This window comes from Necator americanus, chromosome I, assembly GCF_031761385.1.
Source record: "Necator americanus strain Aroian chromosome I, whole genome shotgun sequence".
Taxonomy (NCBI): Eukaryota; Metazoa; Nematoda; class Chromadorea; order Rhabditida; family Ancylostomatidae; genus Necator; species Necator americanus.
This window is the reverse complement of record NC_087371.1, coordinates 28,346,078-28,373,399: the sequence shown is the minus strand read 5'-3', so window position 1 is coordinate 28,373,399 and position 27,322 is coordinate 28,346,078. Positions and strand designations below refer to the sequence as shown.

The window sequence follows — 27,322 nt, the reverse complement described above, 5'->3', positions numbered from 1 at the left end:
TGGAGTATTCGTATACGGAATGGGAGACTATGGAGAGGGGGGTGATTCAGTCCATTTCTTCCTAAATGCCGTAAAAGAAAGCCCGGAAGATGCGGCGCGCACAAGGCTGGCGCGCTCCAGTCGAACTCCTTGTAAAAAATAGTGCGCCAGAACGCCTGAAGCCGTATCTTCCGGGCCGTTTTTTACGGCAATTAGGAAGAAATGGACGGAATCACCCCACTCTCCATAGTCTCCCATTCCGTATACGAATACTTCACCTGAAATCTGCACCACCTCAGATTCGTGGGGTGATGCATTTAAGCAGTACCATGCTACCGGGAGAGCATTCCAGGTTTTCCGGTGGCGACTTTCAGGTTCCGGTCGGAAAAAATCTAAACTATTGGATACTCCTCACACATAGACATTATCATGCATGTAACACGCATATAGCGCCTGCGGTATTCCATTACACCACTTCTGCGAAAAGAAAACAAATAAACAATATTTTAACGAACCACTCGAACTATTCTAAAACCGCAGATAATGCCGAGTCAACTTTGTCAGCCAGAAAATGCAACATTTTGTGTTCTTTTACCACAGTCACCACCGTAACCACCTTACCCCGGGAAGCTCATCCGTCATTTTCAAAATATGCAACAATTTCCCTTTGTTGATGCTCTCTGTCATGAAAAAACTGGCAGAACAAAAAGAAGGTAGTAATCGATTTTTAACATACACGGAAAGAAATAAAAGAAAAGAGAAAATACGCTCTAGCGTTTGACGGTGTGGTGTACGGTACCAGTAAAAAACTGACAGAACGTAGTAATCGATTTTACAGAAAGTAGTAAAGAGTGCTCGTTACGGTACGCCAGTTCAATTCATGCAAATAGCTTAGAAGGTTATTTAAAATCATTTTTGTAACCCATAACGCACGTATGCTGATAGCATAGGGAGAAATTTTAAAAAAAAAGTTCAGGAGCAGATTATGGACTCACGTAAATAGATGATAAATGAAGATTATTGTGAGCATCTGTGAGGTTATTTTATTACGGCTGTCCACCGACCGCTACCCGTTCCGACTTCTTCCTCCCTAATGTTGATTTCTTTGCTTTTCCATCGATCTGAGTCTTTTTACGAAGTGCACTAGATTTTCGTTTACTCTCTAGCGATTCGGAGTCATCAGATCCTGTATTCTTGTTGTCTGAGGAAGTCTCATTCTCCTATAAAATCCTTATTGAAATTAACCGGTAATAATGCCTTTGTAAGGTCACGATAAGCACTACCGTTTCAATCTTTTCTCCTTTTGATCTGCCAATCCAATCTAATTTTCGATCCATATCAATTTTGTTCTCTTTTGCTATTGCTCTAAGCGAGTGAGTCATGTATCTGGAGAGCAGATATTCCTCAATTGTTAATAACTGAATGACTCGATGTACACTTACATGTAATCGGGTTCTTCAGCGAAAGTCATACCGTTGATATATTCCACTATGCGCTTAAACTCATTTGGAACTATGCGATAACACCGTGGAACTGAAACACTAAATCCAGCATGAGAACCATCGTAAGATCGCCAGTGTTCCCAAACGTACATTGAAATCGGAAAAATTTTTCCTTATACACAACTACTTGGCTTCGATCAGGTAAGCGCTTCCAGGGCAGACCACATTCATCATCCAACAAGTCGAAAGACTGAAGAAAAGAGAAGGAAAAAGATTCTCACTCTTCTTCATATGTCATTAATACATAGTGAAGTACGTGAATGAAAAAAAGTACATCTAAAAAACCATCTAAAAAGACTAAGGTGGATATAAGTGATTAAAATGAGCAGGATTTATTTGCAAAACATTTAGAGCACTTGAACAAAGATGAAAAAAGTACATCTAAAAAACCATCTAAAAAGACTAAGGTGGATATAAGTGATTAAAATGAGCAGGATTTATTTGCAAAACATTTAGAACACTCAAACAAAGAAAAACTCCAATCATGTCACATTTTTCGTTGCTTTTCTACAAATATTTTACTCTTTATTGTTATGAACTTACTTCAAGACTGTTTGTAGGGAAAACGATAAAAATGTTTAAAGATGCGTTAGTAGGAAAGATGCAAGGTGGCTATCTAAGAAACTGTTTTCTTAGCGAATCGGATCCTCAACTTTGGACCCATATTTCGCTCTGCTAAAACACCTTATGGATGTATATAGGGACATTACAACTTGTCCCTATATCATTGCTTAATTCGCGACAGGGATCCTACAACAAAGTGAATGACGGAAATGGGAGGGAGAAGAGAAATGCATGAACCTTAGTAATTGAGAGCTGTTGGTTCAATTACTGATGTGAAGAATAGAAAAATGTAGGAGATATAAAGAAAATTCCGAAGAAAAAATAACAAATGGCTGACTAAAAGTCGGTTTCTTTAAAAAGTAAAATGACTTCGAATCATGCAGCGAACAACGATGTATTAAGCGTGCTAAACGTCTTGGTTGTGGTGAGTTTACATGGATCAAGTGCGCTTCGAGTCTTTACACGTTCGTCCGTTCATATTTCCAAATTCTTCGAATCGTTCTAGTTTTCGGATTTTCTTTCTCAATTTCTGCCTGAGAGCATCCTCAATACAACTCGGACAAGGAGATCTTCACATGCCTCTCTACGATGCGGTCAAAGAAGCGGTTTGCTGCGATTGCATTAAAAGGCGGATGTTGCTGATTTCGGCGCGTCAACTGCTTTTCTGACATGTTGCAGTTTTCCGCTGCTTTCTGCGAAAATTACGTCATCGTCGGCGTGCTCGGGTTCGGCATAGGTGATTGCGTTGAAACAGCATCAGAAGGGCACTGATCATCTGTTTCTTGCAAGATGTGATCAAGTTGAACAGAAAGGTTCATTGTAATGGGACAATTGGCTGCATTGATCTTTGTCGGATTCAGGTTTCCACTTAGAACGGTGAAGTACATCCGCATTTTGTTCGCACAGCTGCTGCTGCTGTTCTTTGATCTTTTGATGGGGGGCCCCGTTTTTTTTCTTTTTTTTTTTTTTGGGGGGGGGGGGGGAAAACCCCCCTTAGGGAGTTCAGTCGAAAGCGACTTTCAAGGCTAAAAACGCTGCATTGACCCAGAGTACTGCTACTACACTTCGATTACTCTCCCTACAATAAACACTTCGTATGTCGTCGGTCAGGCTGGACGAAGCTCAGCTTGCTCGTCTTGCGTTGTATCGTCGTGATCCCTCAAAAACCGATCCAGGATTATCCGTTCTAGTTCCTCGTACATCACATACAAGAATGGCACTTCTCAACAAGTAGTTCAAGAAGAGGGGGATTTATTATAACGCGTTTAAGAATAAGCGTCACAGCCACATCCACAGCCGTTGATTTTCGTCATCTCAGCAGACGAACGAAGAGATTTCAATATATTAGCGCTCGACGATAACCTCCAACTACATCGATTGTTTCCTGCTCATCATGGTTGAACTTTGTCGAGTTTTAAAGGCACCAGAAGGCAGATTTAGGGGGTATCGAAGGGAGGAGACTACGGAGAGGGAGACCCGCCATTTCTTGCTAATTGCCTAAAAAACGCCCGGAAGATGCGACGCCGCACAAGACTGGCGCGCTCCAATCGAACCTCTTGTACAAAATGGTGCGCCAAAACAATGAAGCCGTATCTTCCGGGCCGTTTTTTACGGCAATTAGAAGAAGTAGACGGAATCACCCCCTCTCCGTAGTCTCCCATCCTGTATACGAATACTCCACCTGAAATCTGCACCACCTCAGATTCGTGGGGTGATGCCTTTAAATAGTGATTGTGTATTCAGCAGTGATGCGATGTTCCCTAAAGATTTACGGTCTTATCTCATCAACAGCGACTCTGTTGTGGTGTTGAGTGTTGGTTGAACATTCGTTCATCTTACCGCTACCGTGCCTTAACAGAGCTGGCCATATTCTTCCCTCGGGTTCTTATCCTACCTACGCATTTTCACATCGCCGAACTTCTTCTCAGGGGCTCGTTCTGGTTCAACCCACAAGTAGTGAGTGTAAAATATACAAGATTGTACGTAGATCATGTCATCTTGCCAAGGAGAAATGTGGGAAAGTCGCATTCATAGGATTTCTTCTTGGTCCGCAATCCAATATTAATCGGCAGCTGTTTGCAGAATTCCTTCCCGCATTTCTCAACATTTGGTGAAAGTAGCGCAGCCGAGGAGGGTCCCGCTGCGACTGTGTGGTTGACAGTTCGAAACTGCTCAAGACCAACGAAACCTTTTATCCCTACAGAAAATTGGGACCACACTTGTCTGAGGGCACAAAAACATACTCAAACTTGGTACATCGACTGGCCTAGGCAGATCATTGTCCGATCTGCATACTCACTCATAGACTTTGTAGTTTTAAATTGAAGTCAAATCGATTAATCCTGGAAGGACTGACTAACTCGATCGCTTCGTCTTTTTTTTCTTTATTCCTCATCTTTAACTTGACGATCTTCTGTTGGGGTAAGAAACATCGACACCTTTTTCGATACGAAACCGTAATAAATGAAGAGGCCGGAACTGAATTCAACGTATCAGACAGCTGGCACGACACGTCGATCTTTTGCTGAAGTTGAACTCCTCGTCTTCTTTTCTGAAACCCTAAATTCGAACTGAGAAGAACTGGGTGATGTTCGGGATCGAATGAGACGTCTCAGAATGCTCTAGCTTTTTGGAAGCCGTGGAATGGATTTTCCTCTTTTGGAAATAATCGGGCTGAAATTTTTCAGTTGTTACTTTCCGCCTGCCGTGCTCTTCAATAGGGCCTGCCAGATGACCAACGTTATCCGATGTTTTTACTCTCGATTCACAGTAAAATATTATTTTTTAAGCACATAAAATTGTGAAATCGAGTTTCATCTTCGCATTGACATTGATCTCGACAAAGATCAGCAGCTGACTGGCTGAACATGGAGGTGTTGGGTTCTCTATGGAAACTTTCGTTGTAGTCTTGAACGGTTTCCGTAAGTTTGCGACCACCTATGAAAACAGCTGAAGAATACATTACTCTTAATTCCATACCCATTTACTTCGATGGCAGTGGTACAGTTCGTCATCAAGCGGATAGCAGTTTTTTTTTCTTCAGTCTCTTACCATATAAAGCCATGTTTCTAAGTCATCTTTTCTTCCCTGTTCGATTCCATTGTGACACGCCCTTGATGCAAACCGCAATGTGCCCAAAAACTTCACTTGAAGTCGTGGAACTCTGAAAGGAACATAGAACCCGTTAAATACAACAGTTGTAACTTACAGATGGCATAATATGATGGAATGTTCTCAAAGAGAGGGTGAGAGAGATCATAAGAGGAAGGCGAAGATCTCAAATACAAGGGCGGAATTTCCGATATTCCGCTCTTCTCATTAGTATAGTCGGATCAAAACGACATAGACCACGGACAGTTGCGTGAGCGGCTGCGCTCGAAGCAGTGAGCGGAGATAGCGGTTGGAATCGAGATGGGACCATGGGGAACTGCAGAGGTGGGTGGCGGTAGCGAAGATCCTCACACTATCCCAACAGCTACGCTCCACGGCGCCGCTTCAAGCGCAGCCGCTTACGCAGCTGTCCGTACTTCATGTCATTTTGATCCAACTACACCGCCTCTGTCAAACAGGTGACTTTAGGCGTCGAACTGCAATGCGCAGCAGAGGTACGTCTTCTGGCAAGGTCTCCCAACAAAAAGTGAGGAGTTTGAGATCTCCGACATTCCGACTTCTTAACTCCTTATGTAACTGCACCGAGCTACTAAGTTTCAAAGTAAATGTTGTTACCTGCGCATGCAGTATCTAGTAGTGTCATCTCGCCTCTACTGCAGCTCAATCTGCGCTTTCTTGGCATTTCTCGGATCAGAGTGAATTTTTGTTGTGTAAAATCTAACTTAATATGTTGTTTGGTACTTTTGTAGATCCTCTTTAGATCCGATCCAAGGCTAAAGCAAAGTATGTGCACCCAATAGTACAGAAGTAAAGCTGACAATAGACTAATGGAACGGAAATGTAAGAATAAAGTTCTACTAGGATATGATGCAGCTTACAATACCAAGCTAGACTGCACTGAAACACGAATGGCTCGAAGTTTTGCCGTATTAAGATCACTCCGCCCCTTCGAGGGCTAGCAGAGGGTTATCCGATGGGGATGTACAAGGGAGCGAAAATGGACATAACTTTGTAATTGCATTACTCGTAAACCAGCAAGTAATTCCACGTTAACTTTGGAAAATGTGCTACCGGTACCACAAAAAAAAAACAAAAAAGGAATGAAGAAAATAATTCCACAAGTGCTGCCTTTAACTTCACTGCGCATCTAAATGTCGACAAGTATTACTTTGGGGTCTGGCTTAAAATGAAAACAGTATGCGTACTTGAGTTGCTTTGTGTTTCCTACGGTGTATTTTCTTGCGATTCCAAAATCTAACATAAATATTGTCTTTTCCTCTTCGCCTAGTCCTACAGCGAAGTTCTGTGGTTTTATATCCCTAGAAATTAAGTTTTGAGCTTTATATTAGGAAAGATAGAATAAATATCTAACGAATAAATAAATATCACCGGTGAAGATATCCGACATCGTGGAGATCCCCGATCGCTTGTAATGTTTGATACGCCACCTGCATGCCAGTTGACTTTGTAAAATTCCGTCCGATCACAGTTTTCCGGATGTCTTCCAGTGATTTACCAACCAAACCCATTACCATGAACTGTCAGAAAAACAAGAAGAAATCGGATGTCTGATTTAGGAATGACCTCCCTACAACTCTCATGTATTCCAAAATGTCGTATTGTTTCACTATTTGACACATACATATTTGGTTGGACCAATATTATTTTGAAGTGGCTTTTAAAAACCTTTTTATGGAAAGAAAATTCACTTATAATGCATCGTTTAAGTATTCGGTGGTTTGTCATAGATAACTGTAAAATTTTGAATATGATTTTGCACGATTTGAGCAGGCGACGCAAATTTGGCGAACTCATTGGGCACAGTTTAGAGCAGCAAGCAAATGCCAACACATCCATCATAAACTGTCTCGAAAAGCACACCGGTTCCGGAAACAGAAAAATAAAGAATAAGATCTTTGTGTCGCTCTTTCTGCCTCCATCTTAAGCAATTATTTTCGCTCAAAAAAAACAAAAAATGAAATTAAATTTCTTATTTACTTTATAACAAAGTCGTTAAAATTATTGTGTTGTTTTGATGCATAAATATCTGCTGATTCCAATTTCTGGGGCTCGCGCACCAGTTCAACGCCGTGGGATCCGCTCCATCCATTTACCGCCGGAGCGCGAATTCTACGCCCAACGAGCCATTTCAGCTTTTTCTGGAATTTCAGTACACACAATCACACGCGTAAATACGGCTCAATGCTACATGCGCATGGTGGCCCTTTTACTTAAAGCAATCAGGCGTATATACCGAGTATACGCATTGGATTCTTACATGTAGCAGAAAGGTGCTGTCGTCCAGCTCATCGCCGAACCTCAGAACCTGAAAGGTCAGCTGCCTAGAGAGAGCATAGAATCTTTGGCAACAACCATCCGTTTCGTCACGGTGAACTGCACATTGTCGAGTGAACTCCAACAGCCCGCCCTATCTAGGCACCTACGATATCTCTGTGCCCCATTTGCTGTACTGCAGAAGACACACGTCAAAAATCAGCCCGTCATCTGTGTTGGAGATTAATTGATCTACTGTAGCGATGCTGACGAAAAGAACCTGTGCGGTGGCTGTAAGGAAAGACTATAAGAATCTGCTGGAGATATTTTGCTCAGCGTCAAGATTGGCCTTTGTACCACCGCGGGACAACAGAAGATGCAAACTCGGGATGGTAAGTGTCCACGGACCTTCGGAGATCTCTGAAAAGAACAACGACGACGTCTTCTAAACCCAACGCGTTGATGTCTAGAACACCCAACCAGCAATTTGTAATTTTCGGAATCGACGCGAACACAAAGATGGAACTTGAACAACAATCCCATGTGCCAGGTAAATGGCAGTGCCTATGAAACACACGACGGAAAATGGTTATCGTCAGGCTGACTTATATGAACATACCGGTCTCATTACCGCTTCCACATTCAAGGGAAAATCATCAGCTTCATTTATCATTCATTCAGCATTCATCAGCTTACGTGGCAAGGGGCAACCCTTTTGACGTCTGAAGAGCAGTGCGAGAAACATGAAAACTCTCAAGCTTGTACGTTCTTGTACGTTCTGACGAGGAACATTCTTCACTGGGATAATCAGAAATCTAGAGCAGTTTGGAAGGTTGCTTTCCACTGTCGTTTGGAACACTGACCACCGTCCAGTTCTTCTCAGCTTCAGAATACGGTTCAGCAAGAGAAACCGAGAAGTTCCTCCTCGATCGAAGATTGACACGGCAGGTCTGAAAGAAGAAGAGTGCAGAATAAATTGGCCAAGAAGTATCTGTCCATGTTGGAGTACGGGACAGGAAGAAGCTTCGCAATGCAGACTCCTTCACAAATGTATCCAGAACGCTCTAAACCAAGGAAAGAAGTTGGCTTTTGTATCTGCAGTGACAAGATTTACATCTAATCCTGTCCCACCCGAAGTACTGTTGATTTCATCCAGAGAAGCCGTCTGAGAAGGCAGCTGTGTGATAAACTGTAACAAGATCGCGAAAACGGATGGATATCAAGAGCGAAGGAGTTTGAAAATGCATGGGAGAACAAGAACCCGAAGAAAGATTACGTTTTATTAAGACAATACAGCGGCAAAGTAAAAAGATGTTCTCCAGTTCTCAACACTGCCAGTGGAGTTGCTGTCGGTGAGGCAACTGCGCCAATTTGGAAGGATCATCTAAACGCTATGCCAAACCGGCAAGCGCAATCAGCTCCTGAGCTCGACCACGTCCAGGGACCGATATACGCGGTCAACGAGGAACCACCGACAGAGTCGGAGGTTCTGGTCTCTATCCAAAAAATGAATGGGAAATCTGGCGGAAACCATGCTCTTAGCGCAGAAATGCTGAAACATCTTCCTCGGTTTGGGATGCGTGAGATGACGAAGATCATCCCTTCAATATGGATTGACGAAAGGATTCTTTGAGACGCGCTAACATAATCCCTCTCTACTGAAGTTATCCGTCGGGGGAACATAAGAACTACCGAGAAATATCTTTCCTGCGTGTACCGTACTACTGTTTCAGAGTGGATCATCCTGAACCGTCTTATCATTTAAAAAAAAGTCGCAAAAAAAATAAAGCGCGACAAGCAAGTTTTAGTGGTGGCCGATCTACGATACGTCAGGTGTTCATTGTTTGCAGTTGCAGGTGGTGCTTTTCGAACTCTATGGAGTTGACCTTTTTGAACTTTGAATTCGCTTTCCAATCGCCTCATTGGGGCCATCTTTTCAGCGCCCCTCGCGCAGAGTAGATGGACTATCAGAAAAGCTTGTTTGCTTTCCTGGTACTCCATCTACTCTGCGGATCAGGGTAGACGGAGACCAAATCGCAGGCAGCCGATCGAACTCGTTGATGAGGTTTGGTACTTGGGCTGTATTTTGAAGAACAACGGCAGCTGCGAGAATGGTATGCCTGTAAACATGAATCAGGAAACAATTGCTGCAGTTCGAACACCAGCCGGATGTACAGCATCGTTTGAAGTGGTAACTAGCGTAAGATAAGGAGCAGCGGCCGGATCTTTCCTGTTAAATTTCGCCATCGACGACGTCATACAAAAAACAGTAGCTCACTGTCCTGCCGATATTGTAGTACCATCGAGATGGTCCTTGACCGATCTTGAGAACGCTTACGATATTGTTATATGCAGAAACCAGTTCGCAACTTCAACATGTTGTCATCATAGTGCTAAAGTTGGCTGCAGACTGATAAGTGCAAAAAGTTCTGGGTCTTCTTGAGATCTTCAACAGGAATCAGGTTAGACGGCAGCCGATCGAACCCTTACATGAGTTCTGCCACATCGGCTATAAGTTGAAGAACAAAGGGAGCTGTGAGAGTGATATACAGCGTAGAAGCGATAAAGCCTGTTCTGCATCCATCTCCTTGACGATGTGATGGTGGTCGACTCCCATTGCTCGTGTAGTCAAGCTGCGAGTCTACTTATCCGCTATTCGCTCTATCATGATTTACGGAACGGAGACATTGGCAGAACCATATGCAGTGTTTTCGAAAGTAATTGGAAAGGAAGTTGTTTAGATGGCTAGTTGGCTACTTGTAGCCTAGGAGGTGCTCCTATGCGGAAGTCGCAACGTGACTGCAGAAAATCGTCTTTGCTTCTTCTGTCACATTACAAGGATACTAGCACACCTCCTTGTTCAATGTGCTCTGATTCTCCCAGATTCAAGTTGGAAGAGGCCAGCTAGCCGAAAACGGAAGTTGTCGACTGAGGTGGTGAAAAATTTCTTGACGATCGAGTGGTTTCGGCAGAACTATGTTCAAAGATTACACATCTCGGCAAAGACGCGAGCATCAGGCATTAGTAGCAGCCTCCGATTGAGTCAATTATACAGTACGATTAGGTTGAGTCATACATAACTTCCATCCTGTACTTCTTACATTTCTCGAGGTGGCGGCGAACAGTTGATTGCGACGTATTAAACATCTCCGGTAACTCTCATGTTGTTTGACGTGAATTTCCTTCCCAACTATGACTTCAGAATATCGTCATAGAAGTCTGAAGGGCGACCCTCTTTCGTTCGTCCTTCAAGGTCACATCTCCAGAATGGGGGGCGGTCGTTAGGTACCCGCAGCCGCTGCAACAGCCGATCATTAGGGAAAACGACTGGCAAGGGCGATCGTTAATTGCGCTGCGTTTGCCTCATGCCCCGCCCATCACATCATTCATCATCGACTCTCATCGTCTAATGAGGTGCGAAACATGCCTCGCAGGGGCACGCTATCTCTGCTATTGCAGGATCCTTATGGAGTATCGATCGTTAACGTGTAAAGATATATCGAACGACTGCACACGAGATACCAGAAACAGGGAATAATTGTACGTTTTATTTGCGTAAAGCAAAAAAAATTTCTAAGCTCCCGATCTGTTATAAATCCTTCATGATACACTGCATACTTTTTGAGCCGCTGCATTATTACCTTGTTTAAATTATAAAAGCATCATATAGAGTAAGTGACCTTCTTGCTTCTAAATGGTCAAGATGGACAAAAAAAACTAGAAGTAACATGCACAGCACTAGACTGCTGTCTAAGGACCAACCAAAGTTCTGTCTACGTCGCGATAACAATAATACCTTATTTGGATAACCCACTGTATGCGCAAACAATAGCAATAGGTATAGGTATGTGAAGATCTATGAGTCAACCAAATAGTATGATTTTTACAGATAGAATCAAATAATCAATTTTATCACTATCACTTATTCGAACATATTTTTTCCGGTCACGGATTAACTGTTCAGTCTATCTATCAAACAACCTGAAAACTCCTTAGTCTAAGATACCTTGAACTTTTCCGTCTTGCCACGATCGACTAGTTCTATGAAATGTTTCCTTTTTTCAGCGTTTTCAACGTTTTGACACAGTCCAAGAACGCGAACTTCAATTTTTAAACGAAGCATCCTTTTATCACCTTCGCACATCTCAGTCTTCATAGCGTACTCCTAAGTGGAATAAATTAAGTTCACTACGCCGCAGTGTTCAGCATGAAACATTACGCCAACCTTTTTGTCCTCATTATTTTCTTTTACTACCTTATAAACATCTCCAAAGCCTCCCGATCCAAGCAATTTTACTACTTTCCATCTAAATTAAGCCAAACTTGATATCAGTGGAGCTTTTATTCGCATTCCTTTTTTTTGCTCACGTAAAACTGTCGCTCTTTAGAAGGTCATTTTCTTTCATTTTTTCTCGTTTTGCAACCTTTTCCTTCTTTTTATTTTTGTCTGCTTCTTTCTTCTCAGTGCCTTTTTTCAGCCTCTTCTTAAAAGTAATGTTTTCCACATAGTAAACGCTTCATAGGTAGCACTAAGAAACTTACAGCATCGGTAACGGTAGGCAGTTTGCAGGTTTCCACTGCTTTTTTGTTTTCGTGATCCTTTTCTTTCGTGGTTGATGACTTGGTACCTGACGGTGGCTGGCTAGCTTTCATGACCAAAATAGGAGAGTGAGACACACCGAGCCGCTAAAGCTAAATGAAGGAGTATCACTAATATAACGAAACGAAGAAAACAAACGTTTGATTAGAGCACTTTCAATGGCCATAGGCATATTTTGGAATTAGACGAAGCTTTCACTGTCTACCAATAAATGAACTAAAGATCTGAATTTGCGAAATCAATAAATTCGGAAAGTTTTCATACCCACTATTTCTAATCTTTAACACTGAATCCAATCCGCTACCAATTACCAACAATGATAATTAGGAAAACAACGAAGACTTGCTGTTTTCTGAGAGGCAAATGGATGCGAGACTGAATTTTTCCTTTTTCAAGACGGGAAAGTATTAAGTCCTACTAATTACTCAGGGTGATATCGAGGAAAGTGAGAGCAATTTTGATTCCAACTTTCCTTTACGGGAATACCGTCATAAGACCAGGAAATCTGTTTCGATCAGTATCTCATGTTCGTGTTCGATTCAAAAGTATTTTCAGAGTATTAGCAGGGAGCCAACTGCTCGAGGTTTGAATAGGAGAAAAGACGCTAGAAGTGAGCATGAACACATAACCCAATTACTATAGCCTCCAAATAGATATGAACTGATTTATTTGACCTAATCAGAGGTCAGGTATTACCGCTGGTACACTAATCAGCATATTCGCAGAGGAGTGTCCTTCCTGAACATTGTGCTAGGCATCCTTCTCGAATGGTAACGATGCCTTGCACAGAATTCATTCATTCCTCCCGGTTCCCACAGTTTGCGATACCTCGCGTCCTTGATGATCTGCCTATCGATGCAGAACCACTCGACAACACTCAGGTTGACGATGTCCGAGTGTTCATCACACCGAAACGGAAAGTTGCAATTGAGGATTCCATACCCATTCGCGGATTACAGCTGCCATGTCCGTTGTGGTCTAGTGGTAAGGATTTACGGCTCTCACCCGTAAGGCCCGGGTTCGATTCCCGGCAACGGAATGAGTTTTGTTCAGCGGGAACAACTACCACGACGAAGGGATTGGGACAGGATTCAGTCCTAACTGCATTGTTAATCTGCGGATAATTCCTGCCATGTCCGTTGTGGTCTAGTGGTTAGGATTTACGGCTCTCACCCGTAAGGCCCGGGTTCGATTCCCGGCAACGGAATGAGTTTTGTTCAGCGGGAACAACTACCACGACGAAGAGATTGGGGCAGGATTGAGTGGTGAATCATAGCTACGCTGCGGATAATTCCTGCCATGTCCGTTGTGGTCTAGTGGTTAGGATTTACGGCTCTCACCCGTAAGGCCCGGGTTCGATTCCCGGCAACGGAATGAGTTTTGTTCAGCGGGAACAACTACCACGACGAAGAGATTGGAATAGGATTCAGTTCTAACTGCATTGTTAATCTGCGGATGATAGTTCGCATGTCCGTTGTGGTCTAGTGGTTAGGATTTACGGCTCTCACCCGTAAGGCCCGGGTTCGATTCCCGGCAACGGAATGAGTTTTGTTCAGCGGGAACAACTACCACGACGAAGAGATTGGAATAGGATTCAGTTCTAACTGCATTGTTAATCTGCGGATAATTCCTGCCATGTCCGTTGTGGTCTAGTGGTTAGGATTTACGGCTCTCACCCGTAAGGCCCGGGTTCGATTCCCGGCAACGGAATGAGTTTTGTTCAGCGGGAACAACTACCACGACGAAGAGATTGGGGCAGGATTGAGTGGTGAATCATAGCTACGCTGCGGATAATTCCTGCCATGTCCGTTGTGGTCTAGTGGTTAGGATTTACGGCTCTCACCCGTAAGGCCCGGGTTCGATTCCCGGCAACGGAATGAGTTTTGTTCAGCGGGAACAACTACCACGACGAAGAGATTGGAATAGGATTCAGTTCTAACTGCATTGTTAATCTGCGGATAATTCCGGCCATGTCCGTTGTGGTCTAGTGGTTAGGATTTACGGCTCTCACCCGTAAGGCCCGGGTTCGATTCCCGGCAACGGAATGAGTTTTGTTCAGCGGGAACAACTACCACGACGAAGAGATTGGGACAGGATTGAGTGGTAAATGCATTGTTAATCTGCGGATAATTCCTGCCATGTCCGTTGTGGTCTAGTGGTTAGGATTTACGGCTCTCACCCGTAAGGCCCGGGTTCGATTCCCGGCAACGGAATGAGTTTTGTTCAGCGGGAACAACTACCACGACGAAGAGATTGGGACAGGATTGAGTGGTAAATCATAGCTACGCTGCGGATAATTCCTGCCATGTCCGTTGTGGTCTAGTGGTTAGGATTTACGGCTCTCACCCGTAAGGCCCGGGTTCGATTCCCGGCAACGGAATGAGTTTTGTTCAGCGGGAACAACTACCACGACGAAGGGATTGGGACAGGATTCAGTCGTAACTGCATTGTTAATCTGCGGATATTCCTGCCATGTGTTGTGGTCTAGTGGTTAGGATTTACGGCTCTCACCCGTAACGGGTTCGATTCCCGGCAACGGAATGAGTTTTGTTCAGCGGGAACAACTACCACGACGAAGAGATTGGGACCATAGATTAATCACCTGCGGATAATTCCTGCCATGTCCGTTGTGGTCTAGTGGTTAGGATTTACGGCTCTCACCCGTAAGGCCCGGGTTCGATTCCCGGCAACGGAATGAGTTTTGTTCAGCGGGAACAACTACCACGACGAAGGGATTGGGACAGGATTCAGTACTAACTGCATTGTTAATCTGCGGATAATTCCTGCCATGTCCGTTGTGGTCTAGTGGTTAGGATTTACGGCTCTCACCCGTAAGGCCCGGGTTCGATTCCCGGCAACGGAATGAGTTTTGTTCAGCGGGAACAACTACCACGACGAAGGGATTGGAATAGGATTGGCAGGATTGAGTGGTAAATCATAGCTACGATTCATCTAACTGCATTGTTAAATGGATAATTCCGGCCATGTCCGTTGTGGTCTAGTGGTTAGGATTTACGGCTCTCACCCGTAAGGCCCGGGTTCGATTCCCGGCAACGGAATGAGTTTTGTTCAGCGGGAACAACTACCACGACGAAGAGATTGGGACAGGATTGAGTTCTAACTGCATTGTTAATCTGCGGATAATTCCTGCCATGTCCGTTGTGGTCTAGTGGTTAGGATTTACGGCTCTCACCCGTAAGGCCCGGGTTCGATTCCCGGCAACGGAATGAGTTTTGTTCAGCGGGAACAACTACCACGACGAAGGGATTGGGACAGGATTCAGTGCTAACTGCATTGTTAATCTGCGGATAATTCCTGCCATGTCCGTTGTGGTCTAGTGGTTAGGATTTACGGCTCTCACCCGTAAGGCCCGGGTTCGATTCCCGGCAACGGAATGAGTTTTGTTCAGCGGGAACAACTACCACGACGAAGGGATTGGGACAGGATTCAGTGCTAACTGCATTGTTAATCTGCGGATAATTCCTGCCATGTCCGTTGTGGTCTAGTGGTTAGGATTTACGGCTCTCACCCGTAAGGCCCGGGTTCGATTCCCGGCAACGGAATGAGTTTTGTTCAGCGGGAACAACTACCACGACGAAGGGATTGGGACAGGATTCAGTCCTAACTGCATTGTTAATCTGCGGATAATATCCGGCCATGTCCGTTGTGGTCTAGTGGTTAGGATTTACGGCTCTCACCCGTAAGGCCCGGGTTCGATTCCCGGCAACGGAATGAGTTTTGTTCAGCGGGAACAACTACCACGACGAAGGGATTGGGACAGGATTGAGTGGTAAATCATAGCTACGCTGCGGATAATTCCTGCCATGTCCGTTGTGGTCTAGTGGTTAGGATTTACGGCTCTCACCCGTAAGGCCCGGGTTCGATTCCCGGCAACGGAATGAGTTTTGTTCAGCGGGAACAACTACCACGACGAAGGGATTGGGACAGGATTCAGTCCTAACTGCATTGTTAATCTGCGGATAATTCCGGCCATGTCCGTTGTGGTCTAGTGGTTAGGATTTACGGCTCTCACCCGTAAGGCCCGGGTTCGATTCCCGGCAACGGAATGAGTTTTGTTCAGCGGGAACAACTACCACGACGAAGGGATTGGGACAGGATTCAGTTCTAACTGCATTGTTAATCTGCGGATAATTCCTGCCATGTCCGTTGTGGTCTAGTGGTTAGGATTTACGGCTCTCACCCGTAAGGCCCGGGTTCGATTCCCGGCAACGGAATGAGTTTTGTTCAGCGGGAACAACTACCACGACGAAGAGATTGGAATAGGATTCAGTTCTAACTGCATTGTTAATCTGCGGATGATAGTTCGCATGTCCGTTGTGGTCTAGTGGTTAGGATTTACGGCTCTCACCCGTAAGGCCCGGGTTCGATTCCCGGCAACGGAATGAGTTTTGTTCAGCGGGAACAACTACCACGACGAAGAGATTGGGACAGGATTAGATTCAGTCCTAACTGCATTGTTAATCTGCGGATAATTTCTTGCCATGTCCGTTGTGGTCTAGTGGTTAGGATTTACGGCTCTCACCCGTAAGGCCCGGGTTCGATTCCCGGCAACGGAATGAGTTTTGTTCAGCGGGAACAACTACCACGACGAAGAGATTGGGACAGGATTGAGTGGTAAATCATAGCTACGCTGCGGATACTTCTTGCCATGTCCGTTGTGGTCTAGTGGTTAGGATTTACGGCTCTCACCCGTAAGGCCCGGGTTCGATTCCCGGCAACGGAATGAGTTTTGTTCAGCGGGAACAACTACCACGACGAAGAGATTGGGACAGGATTGAGTGGTAAATCAATAGCTACGCTGCGGATAATTCCTGCCATGTCCGTTGTGGTCTAGTGGTTAGGATTTACGGCTCTCACCCGTAAGGCCCGGGTTCGATTCCCGGCAACGGAATGAGTTTTGTTCAGCGGGAACAACTACCACGACGAAGGGATTGGGACAGGATTCAGTCCTAACTGCATTGTTAATCTGCGGATAATAGGTCCGCCATGTCCGTTGTGGTCTAGTGGTTAGGATTTACGGCTCTCACCCGTAAGGCCCGGGTTCGATTCCCGGCAACGGAATGAGTTTTGTTCAGGGGGGGAGTTTTGTTCAGCGGGAACAACTACCACGACGAAGAGATTGGGACAGGATTCAGTCCTAACTGCATTGATAAGCTGCGGATAATTCCTGCCATGTCCGTTGTGGTCTAGTGGTTAGGATTTACGGCTCTCACCCGTAAGGCCCGGGTTCGATTCCCGGCAACGGAATGAGTTTTGTTCAGCGGGAACAACTACCACGACGAAGAGATTGGGACAGGATTCAGTGCTAAATGCATTGCTACGCTGCGGATAATTCCTGCCATGTCCGTTGTGGTCTAGTGGTTAGGATTTACGGCTCTCAGAAGGCCCGGGTTCGATTCCGGCAACGGAATGAGTTTTGTTCAGCGGGAACAACTACCACGACGAAGAGATTGGGACAGGATTGAGTGGTAAATCATAGCTACGCTGCGGATACTTCTTGCCATGTCCGTTGTGGTCTAGTGGTTAGGATTTACGGCTCTCACCCGTAAGGCCCGGGTTCGATTCCCGGCAACGGAATGAGTTTTGTTCAGCGGGAACAACTACCACGACGAAGGGATTGGGACAGGATTCAGTCCTAACTGCATTGTTAATCTGCGGATAATTCCGGCCATGTCCGTTGTGGTCTAGTGGTTAGGATTTACGGCTCTCACCCGTAAGGCCCGGGTTCGATTCCCGGCAACGGAATGAGTTTTGTTCAGCGGGAACAACTACCACGACGAAGGGATTGGGACAGGATTCAGTCCTAACTGCATTGTTAATCTGCGGATAATTCCGGCCATGTCCGTTGTGGTCTAGTGGTTAGGATTTACGGCTCTCACCCGTAAGGCCCGGGTTCGATTCCCGGCAACGGAATGAGTTTTGTTCAGCGGGAACAACTACCACGACGAAGGGATTGGGACAGGATTCAGTCCTAACTGCATTGTTAATCTGCGGATAATTCCGGCCATGTCCGTTGTGGTCTAGTGGTTAGGATTTACGGCTCTCACCCGTAAGGCCCGGGTTCGATTCCCGGCAACGGAATGAGTTTTGTTCAGCGGGAACAACTACCACGACGAAGGGATTGGACAGGATTCAGTCCTAACTGCATTGTTAATCTGCGGATAATTCCTGCCATGTCCGTTGTGGTCTAGTGGTTAGGATTTACGGCTCTCACCCGTAAGGCCCGGGTTCGATTCCCGGCAACGGAATGAGTTTTGTTCAGCGGGAACAACTACCACGACGAAGGGATTGGGACAGGATTCAGTCCTAACTGCATTGTTAATCTGCGGATAATTCCGGCCATGTCCGTTGTGGTCTAGTGGTTAGGATTTACGGCTCTCACCCGTAAGGGCCGGGTTCGATTCCCGGCAACGGAATGAATTTTGTTCAGCGGGAACAACTACCACGACGAAGGGATTGGGACAGGATTGAGTGGTGAATCATAGCTACGCTGCGGATAATTCCTGCCATGTCCGTTGTGGTCTAGTGGTTAGGATTTACGGCTCTCACCCGTAAGGCCCGGGTTCGATTCCCGGCAACGGAATGAGTTTTGTTCAGCGGGAACAACTACCACGACGAAGGGATTGGGACAGTGTACTACTTTCTTAAGCTGAACCAAGATTGTTATTGATCTTTATTCTGGCTAACGTTTCGGCGTCGTCGCCTTCTTCAGAGCCTGGAAAAATCAAAGACACGTGTAATCTACTCTCTCAAACGCCTCGTCAACCCACAAGATATGATTTAGCAAACAGATTATTTAAAAGCAACGTCAGAAAAGCAGACCAGCGCTCACCTTGATAGCTACGAAATCGTGATGTTAGCGAACCACCAGTTGTGAGAGTTGCGCCGCTAGTATTAACTAGTAACGATGCCCCCGCCTCTGACCCCGTATGTCAAAACCCGCCAAGGTCCTGATATGGCGCCAGCTCGTTGGTCACAGCGATGCATTCTTCTTTACGATTCATGATAGGACTTTTGGCCGTGATATAAAACGCTTCCAATGTTTTTCGCGCTAGAACGTCTGATTCGCGTGCCAAGATAGTGACAGCTATCTTGAAAGGGGTGTTGTGATGACACTGTCTGCGATGAGCACCTAAAGGGGATGATGTTTTTGATTTTACGAGCCCGTCTAGGTGCTCCTTGACGCGGATACATAGTGATCTTCCTGTTTCGCCAATGTACTCAGCCCCACATAACTGACAGGTGATTAGGTAGATAACCCCCGATACCACGCAATCACCCTGCCTCCCGTTTGGACTAACGATGCAATTCGGTGTCTCACAAAGTCTGTCATATGCGCGATTGCGGACTAGTTGCTGCTTCAGGTTTACAGGTGGTATGTCCACTACTCTGACTGAGTCTTGCAGACCCGCCTGTCGTAAGCTTGCTCGCACTGCATTGCTCATGTCATCCGAAATAAAAGGAAGGCAGAAAGGGATCTTTGTTGCTTGTTCTACCCTGTGGCACCGCCGCTGAGTTGCATGGCTCCTATTTGAATGAGAGACTTTTGCTGGGTACCCATTGGACTGAGCAATGCGGTTAGCCATGTTTATGGAGGCAATGCGCCCTTGAGCTTCAGATGAAACCGTTGCCGCTGTCTTAAACATATTTTCAATGACTGACTTTTTGGGTCCAGGGGTGCGCCGATTGGTAGTGAATCAGAATGTTTTTACAACTTGGTTTTCGATACCATTTTGTTTTCCAATTTCCCCTACACAAATGAACCTGGACATTGAGAAACGACAGCCAGTTGTCTTTACGTTTTTCCCTCGTGAACTTTATGTACTGGGATTGTTTATTTAAGAGATCGTAGCAAGAGTCCATTTCAGCTTGTGTTGGACATACAATGCAACAATCATCTATGTATCGGCAGTACAATAACGGTTTGCGTTCCAGTAGGGGTTTTTCCACTTTAGACATGAAAGCAACGGCTAATGTAGGCGCAAGTCTTTGTCCCATGGCCATGCCCCTAATCTGCCTATAGTATTGCCCAGACCAGCGAAATACGGAACATCTCAAACATTCGTTCAGCAGCATCATTATTTGCTGTATCGCAAAACCATACATGTTAAGAGTTCCCTGGTGTTCGAGAAGCAGCTCTGATGTTGCTTGTAGTGCAGCATCGATGGAGACGTTGGTGTAGAGCGAAGTGACATCGAAAGATTCGATGACACAATCTCCATCAAGGCGCGCTTTGCGGAGGTGCTCTATGAACATTTTTGTGTTTGAGAGATGAGCTGGAACGTACTGGAGTAGCTGGCTGAGAATAGTGTTAAGGAACCAGGATATTCTGTCGGTGGGACCTCCAATATTGCTAATGATAGGTCTAACCTTGAAATCCCCTGGGTTGTTTGAACTAAATTCGGCAGCGGAAAGCTTGTGGGTCTTGATGAGGACATAAAGGACCGGGCAGGTGGGCCGATCACATTTTAGACGCGTGATAGTTGTTTTTGGTAAGCCTACTGATTTTGCGGTCTCTATCCATATCCTATTCAGGCGGCGATATTGTCTGCCAAATTCATGTACCGATGAAGGATGGTATAGACTATCGTCCGTAAGGTGAAGTTTTGTTATAGCCCTGTCCAGTTCACTTGAAATCACTACAAATTCTCCTCCTTTATCACTGACCGAGATTTTGATCTTCCCCTCAGCGCAGATGTCACGTAGTTCGCACAAACCTTTGCGTTGTGTGGGTGTTAGATTTTCAAAAGCGCGTTTGTATGAGTACCGGGAGAGAATTGAGAAAACCGAAGTAGCAAATAAGCGAAACTTAGTGTCTACCACCGAATTTGCCTCCTGTGGCTTGTACACTAATGTAGGAAAAGGGATAGGAGGGGAAACTCGAACTCTAGAGGTTTCTTGCACTCTGTCTTGCTCTTCCTCTTTAACTCTCAATCGCAGACGTTCATGAACCAATTGCAGGCTGCCCACTATCTTGCGCGATATCACGGGGCGTATTGATTGAGATGGAGCGAAACTGGGGCCTAAGTCCAAAACTGAAAGCGCATTCTTAGAAAGAAATACATCACCTATAAGTGACACACGAGGTGGAAAGGGTGCATTTTCTGGCGCGGTGTTCGAGTTTTGGTGGTTTGGGCTCGAATGGTTAGTGCTGACTGATAACTGCGATCTCTGACCTTGCCTATGATCTAGCAGTTTGCCAAATTTCTCCTGCAGCCTTGACTTGGCCTTGGAGCGAATAGAATCACATATGTTCTTTGACTCACCCACGATTCTCCTCCAAAGAACGTCCGGCACCAAGCGTTGACAACACTGTTCTTTGAACACACATTTGGTCAGCATAGAAAACATATGGTCTTGTTTGGTCTTCAATGCCGCTCTCAAGATGCGGGTTTCGATCTCTTGCAGTTGCCGGCTTTCTTTTCCGAGTCCGCATGTTTCGTGTAGGTGTTTCTTTGTGATAAAGTTAGGTATCACGTGACATCGTAAACATCGGCGGAGGAAGTGGATGGCTTGCCTTTCTGAGACGATCTTCTGTCCTAACGAAAGGACTTCTTTCACGAGTCGAACGAAGTTTGCTGGTACGTCGTTGAGTAAGTTCCAAGTTCGACCTTCTTTGAATCTTGGCATCGTAGATTTTGATTGTGTACTACTTTCTTAAGCTGAACCAAGATTATTATTGATCTTCATTCTGGCTAACGTTTCGGCGTCGTCACCTTCTTCAGAGCCTGGAAAAATCAAAGACACGTGTAATCTATTCTCTCAAACGCCTCGTCATCCCACAAGATATGATTTAGCAAACAGATTATTTAAAAGCAACGTCAGAAAAGCAGACCAGCGTTCACCTTGATAGCCACGAAATCGTGATGTTAGCGGACCACCAGTTGTGAGAGTTGCGCCGCTAGTATTAACTAGTAACGATGCTCCCGCCTCTGACCCCGTAGGTCAAAACCCGCAAAGGTCCTGATATGGCGCCAGCTCGTTGGTCACAGCGATGCATTCTTCTTTACGATTCATGATAGGACTTTTGGCCGTGATATAAAACGCTCCCAATGATTGGGACAGGATTCAGTCCTAACTGCATTGTTAATCTGCGGATTATAGCTGCCATGTCCGTTGTGGTCTAGTGGTTAGGATTTACGGCTCTCACCCGTAAGGCCCGGGTTCGATTCCCGGCAACGGAATGAGTTTTGTTCAGCGGGAACAACTGCCACGACGAAGAGAATGGGACAGGATTGAGTGGTAAATCATAGCTACGCTGCGGATAATTCCTGCCATGTCCGTTGTGGTCTAGTGGTTAGGATTTACGGCTCTCACCCGTAAGGCCCGGGTTCGATTCCCGGCAACGGAATGAGTTTTGTTCAGCGGGAACAACTGCGACGACGAAGAGATTGGGACAGGATTGAGTGGTGAATCATAGCTACGCTGCGGATAATTCCTGCCATATCCGTTGTGGTCTAGTGGTTAGTATGAGAGTGTGCAACGGCTCTATGGCGTAGCTTTGCTGCGCCTGGTCCATTAAGAAGGGTGGGATGACGTCGACGTCTTGTCCTGACGGCATCTTGTGTTTTGTGCGCCGGTGCCAGAAAACAGCGCTAATGGTTTGAATGGCTCCATCGTCGAATTTATCCTTAGTGGTGCAGTTATGCAGCGCAACAACTCCAAATGAATTTATCAGGGGTTGAACGAAACCGTGTCGATCTATTTTATGGCTGCTTTGCTACTTTTCTCCCCTCTTTACTCCACTGCATGTCTATTCCTACCGCCTCATTAGGATAACATCTTTTCTTTATAAATTGGAAACGCGAATGCAAGAGGCTGCTTGAATACTAGCCAGCAGTTTACATGATCTGATGTGGGACGTTATCTTTATCATTACGATGATGACGTTGATATCATTTCGTGTTCATCTGGGCTTTCTGGGCTCTGGGCTAATTGTTCAGAAGAAAAAGATGAAAAACTCCTGTCTCGAATCATGTTCCCACAAAAAATGGTATCGAAGGAATTTTTATGGGGTGTAAAATCAACTCTGAATACTCTTCAATTATAGTGTTGATGCTTTTAGATAGAGAACTATGAAATTATCACTTTAATTCATCATCATTTCATGAATGTTCCAAAATTTCCAGAAAAAAAAAGAACGGAGGAATGACGACTGGAAAAATTTACATATTTAATTTTACGGAAAATGTCTCCACATTTAATTTCTACAAATCCTTTAAGACGAACGAAACATGCACCACAAGAAGTCTGATGTCCGGCTAATGCCGGACGTTCAGATTGGTAACATTCTAATCCAACAAAAATTACAAAAAAAAAGTTACAGTCTTTATTAAAATCTATCAACATAAGAATTCATAAGAAATCAAAATGAAAATATTTAAACGAAAATCCCGCTCAACGGGCGCGGCAAATACATAAAACTCAACAGTAATAAATAATTAAGACACTTCACTTTGATATAAACGCAAATGGAGCAACTGTGACCAAAAAAACCGGCATAAGAAACATGCATACAGCGGAGATAATCTGTAGAAAGTTGAATAAGGCATATGCCGAACAGCGCAGTTAGTATGTGATGCAAGAAAACAAGAACTACATCGGTATCATGTGCACATATTTCTTAAGAATAAAATTCTCTAAAATTGTGGTTTTGTTGAGTTAGATCTAATACCTTTTTGAATTCGGAGGGATGGAATTCGAGATGGTCTTTCTTCCGTTGTTGAATCCGAAGCTCGAGAATGTGGTCTGGAGGACGGAGTGGCCAACGAATCACGACTACTTGATACGAATGTACGCGTTGTAGGTGATTCTAAACCATAATGAGGACTAAACGAAAGTGGATATCCAGGAAAATGAGAACGAATGGTCATACCTGTCATGCTATCGATTGTATCTCTACTGTGCGGAAACATAGGAATGCTTCGTTCAGTTTTCTCTCGAACCTTCATTACAGGTCCCGAGGTTATCTGGAATGAATTTCATGAATTCTCGCTTAGCTCTTGTTATTTTTCCGTTTCGAAACGGGCCTTCAACTGGGATTTGCGAGATCATTTACGGATATATTCGAAGAGCAGGGACGATGCTTAGGCACTGGAATAAAACTAGCACATAATTTGCTTATGTAAACAAGTCACTATTGGGTTACGATAATTCCTTAACTCCAAGATTCCAGGCAAAATCGCTTGTGGAACATCGATAGTGCGAACCATTTAGGCATTTTATCATAAGAAGTATCCGAAAAAAAAAATCACCCACATTGTTGCCTGCGGTTCTTCGGCGTCCTTTGGTGAAAGCACGCATAGTGTCAATAGCAGTGCTGGGAGCAACATCTTTGTAGAACATATCGATATTGAGACGACCTTGATTAGTGTATTTGAAGAAACTTATAGATACATGAGTACATGAATAAGCAACCTTTAGCTCTGCATGGATCGTGTTTCGACAGAAACTCGTCTAGGGCTTCCCAACCACCACCAACGCGCACCATCACGGTCGATCGCAAAATTCGCACCATTCGTTTGATTTGAGTATCGCCAAACTAGAGCGTACTGATAGTGATAATGGAAATAATGAGTACATAAAATAAAGAGATCTTACACGATAATGTCCTTCAGCAACTTTCTCAATTTTGAATTGTTGGCAACAACTGCACGCATTTCTCTGCTTGGTGATTTCCTCGTTTACTTTCTCGTGATCCGTTGAAGGTTTAAGTGCACGCTGCAAATCAGGAGGCTAAGTTTTATAATTTAGTTTCATTTCGATGATTCAGTCAACTACCACAAGAATTTCTGAACCAGTAAGCAAAGAAATGAATCTCAGAATTACCGTTCTATCAAAGCGAAGAGCATCTATAAATTCTTTCGAATTGATCAGTCCATCACCTTTGTCAAACAGATCTGCGACCTTATTCATTTCCAGTGCAGAAGTAGGGAATTCTGAAACCATGACGGTGGTCAAAGTCTGTACACAAAAGTTAGAGCAGAATCCGCAAACTTCGAACGAAACTGTGCTCGATGAGAGTATCTGACAAGAAGAATTTTTGTTCAAAAGAAATGTTGATGCGTTGCTCGATGATTTTTTCGAAGTATCGCTATAACAAAGCACAATATTTTTAAAACTTTTTAGCCTTTTTCCCTAACCATAAAAAAGACTAGAGACTGAAAGGTTGAAACGTTTCTCACTTTTGATTTAAAAAATATAAAGGGGGAATTTTGAAGTGTTTTTTTAAGTGAAATTTACGAGCATCGTGGATGTCCTCTATAATTGTCTGGATCAATTAAGACTACCAGTGAGTAGTGCGTCAGATTTTATCCAGTCCCATTGCAATATAAAGTTGTATAGAAAGGTCCCAAGGTCTACATAATAAAAGTTTGAAGAGAAAAGGCTTCCAGGGATTTTAGTTGATTTCCTAGCAAAATGCCTGTGGAAACCTAGAAGACGAAATGTGACAAATTCAACAAGTAAAACTAACTGCTGGCAAGAATGGCATCGATGAACACATCTCTTGGTACGTTACCGGTATGACTTCGATCAATCCGCCTGAATAAGTCCGAAACACGAGCCTGAAACGAAAAAAAATGCATAGAGAACAAAGCAGAAATGAAAGATATGGATCCACCTTTCTGTGATCATTCCATTCAACATACTGCTCTTTCCACATTTCCCATCGCCAACCTTCTAACCGTCGCATCTCCTCAAGCAGTTGTCGTTGACCTTCTAGAGCAGTTTGATGCCCGATAGAATCCAACCATAATTGTTTCCATTCGTCAGAGAGCTTGCTTGCAGCAGCATTTCTATACGAAGATATGAGTCCAACAACAAATGGACCACCTTTTTTTCTTACCAGGAATACTTACCGCTTGCCTTTTTTGTTATACTTGATTGCACCGTCAACCTGTGTTTGTTTTTCTCTCAATTCACTATCGAACTTTTCCTGTTCACGTTGTGCTGTAGCCATCTGAAACAAAAAAGAAAATAAGTTGCGAAAAATCGTTACAGCTCTCTGTTTGTTGTTTGTCACAAAATCGAAGACTCACAGAATCTAAGTCTTGAGGAAGCGCTTTAGCGAGCATTTTGTTAAGTTCATCTCTCTTCTGAGCCACAAACTCCAACAGCTCGAAAAGTGCTTCTTCACGTTCTTTTTCTTGCTGTTGTTGCTCCAAGAGATTGAATTCACGTTCTGATGTTCGCTCTTCAACTTCCTGCAAAATGACTCTACCTCATTTGATTTCTTTGCAGCATTCCGATGCACCAACTCACCCTCCACCTATTTTCTACAACTCGTAACCAATGTTTCATTGGTTGTTCAGCTCTAGGATGGCATTTCGACTGGATATCGCGGCCTAATTCCAAACAGGAGTCTCGTTTGTCACGATTGTTGTGGAGCTCTGTCTGTAAATATGCGTTTCTTTTCCTACTGTTTCAAGAAAGACAACAATTAAGATACCTTAATGTCCTCGATACGAGATATAGCGAGAGCAAAATCACTGCTAGAAACCTATAAAAAAAAGATTTAGATTACTTGCGGAAAGAGCTATCGATCATATTTGTAAAGTATCCAAGTTTTCAATACTATCACAAACGGCTCAGTTTTGCTTCCACTAATACAAGCAACATATGTTATGTTGTTTCAGAAAAAAACCATGATAAGTGACGAAAAAAAAAACGAAAAACAGAAAAATGGTATCAAATGAAGAAGGAACTAGTAGAATTCTAAATTTTCACTGTGAAGGCGCATAGATCAACAATAGCGAAAGACCAACCGCAAGTTTCCCTTCAGTTTCCACAAGCCAGTCAAGAATCTCATGAACTTTTGCGTCGAAATGTGCAGCTCGTTCAGCCGCATCTTTCAAGGCGGAAGATCGTGCGAGGGTCTGCTCTTTTAAAAGTTTCCATTTCTCCGTTACACGGTCGCATACTGCTTTGATATGATTGTTCTCTTCGCTGTCTTTGGATGAGAGCTGAGCTGCCTGCAAATACTCGAACGTTGTGATCACTCGTTGTCGAAACAATCTTTTTCTTACAAAACCCTACCTTGTTCATTACAGTATCCAGCCCTTTCTGTTTCGAAGCCATTTCATTTTCCTTCTTTTTGTGCTCGTCGACAAGAGTTCTTACTGTGTCAACGTCACCAAGTACACGGCTTTCTCCTGTTAGATTTTTATTCAACTCGGCGTCAATCCAGGATTCAAGTTCCAGTATTGCTTCATCAAATGCGCTACTATCAAGGAGCGCCTATAAAATAAATAACATTAGCATAGAAATAATT

General features: G+C 44.2%; 4 protein-coding genes across 5 annotated transcripts in view; 1 reads left to right on the top strand and 3 right to left on the bottom strand.

Annotated features, from left to right (window-relative positions):
* Positions 1-1,025: 1,025 nt before the first annotated feature.
* RB195_007129 (uncharacterized protein) lies at positions 1,026-12,083 on the bottom strand (the record flags this gene model as incomplete). The annotated part of the gene is made up of 11 exons (XM_013446124.2): positions 1,026-1,199; positions 1,263-1,365; positions 1,422-1,512; positions 1,572-1,671; positions 5,097-5,208; positions 6,362-6,475; positions 6,546-6,694; positions 11,437-11,595; positions 11,656-11,737; positions 11,799-11,914; positions 11,973-12,083. The coding sequence occupies 11 exons, from the start codon at positions 12,081-12,083 to the stop codon at positions 1,026-1,028; spliced, it is 1,311 nt and encodes a 436-aa protein (XP_013301578.2).
* Positions 12,084-12,797: 714 nt separating this feature from the next.
* RB195_007128 (uncharacterized protein) lies at positions 12,798-13,154 on the top strand (the record flags this gene model as incomplete). The annotated part of the gene is made up of 1 exon (XM_064180592.1): positions 12,798-13,154. The coding sequence occupies one exon, from the start codon at positions 12,798-12,800 to the stop codon at positions 13,152-13,154; it is 357 nt and encodes a 118-aa protein (XP_064037453.1).
* Positions 13,155-18,983: 5,829 nt separating this feature from the next.
* RB195_007127 (uncharacterized protein) lies at positions 18,984-23,400 on the bottom strand (the record flags this gene model as incomplete). Its single annotated transcript, XM_064180591.1, has 2 exons — positions 18,984-19,688; positions 19,816-21,681. The coding sequence occupies 2 exons, from the start codon at positions 21,679-21,681 to the stop codon at positions 18,984-18,986; spliced, it is 2,571 nt and encodes an 856-aa protein (XP_064037452.1).
* Positions 21,709-27,322, bottom strand: part of RB195_007126 (uncharacterized protein) — a gene marked incomplete at both ends in the record, with an annotated part of 37,433 nt that continues 31,819 nt past the window's right edge. The window contains 16 exons of one of the 2 annotated variants that reach the window (XM_064180590.1): positions 21,709-21,779; positions 23,548-23,580; positions 23,726-23,863; positions 23,927-24,020; positions 24,310-24,413; positions 24,469-24,592; positions 24,652-24,771; positions 24,880-24,989; positions 25,526-25,616; positions 25,673-25,847; positions 25,911-26,011; positions 26,091-26,255; positions 26,314-26,445; positions 26,501-26,551; positions 26,817-27,023; positions 27,088-27,288. In XM_064180590.1, coding sequence (XP_064037451.1) covers positions 21,709-21,779; positions 23,548-23,580; positions 23,726-23,863; positions 23,927-24,020; positions 24,310-24,413; positions 24,469-24,592; positions 24,652-24,771; positions 24,880-24,989; positions 25,526-25,616; positions 25,673-25,847; positions 25,911-26,011; positions 26,091-26,255; positions 26,314-26,445; positions 26,501-26,551; positions 26,817-27,023; positions 27,088-27,288 — 1,917 coding nt within the window. Of the gene's footprint in view, positions 21,780-23,547; positions 23,581-23,690; positions 23,864-23,926; positions 24,021-24,309; positions 24,414-24,468; positions 24,593-24,651; positions 24,772-24,879; positions 24,990-25,525; positions 25,617-25,672; positions 25,848-25,910; positions 26,012-26,090; positions 26,256-26,313; positions 26,446-26,500; positions 26,552-26,816; positions 27,024-27,087; positions 27,289-27,322 lie in introns of those variants that run through there. The other variant, XM_064180589.1, reaches the window with a different exon arrangement.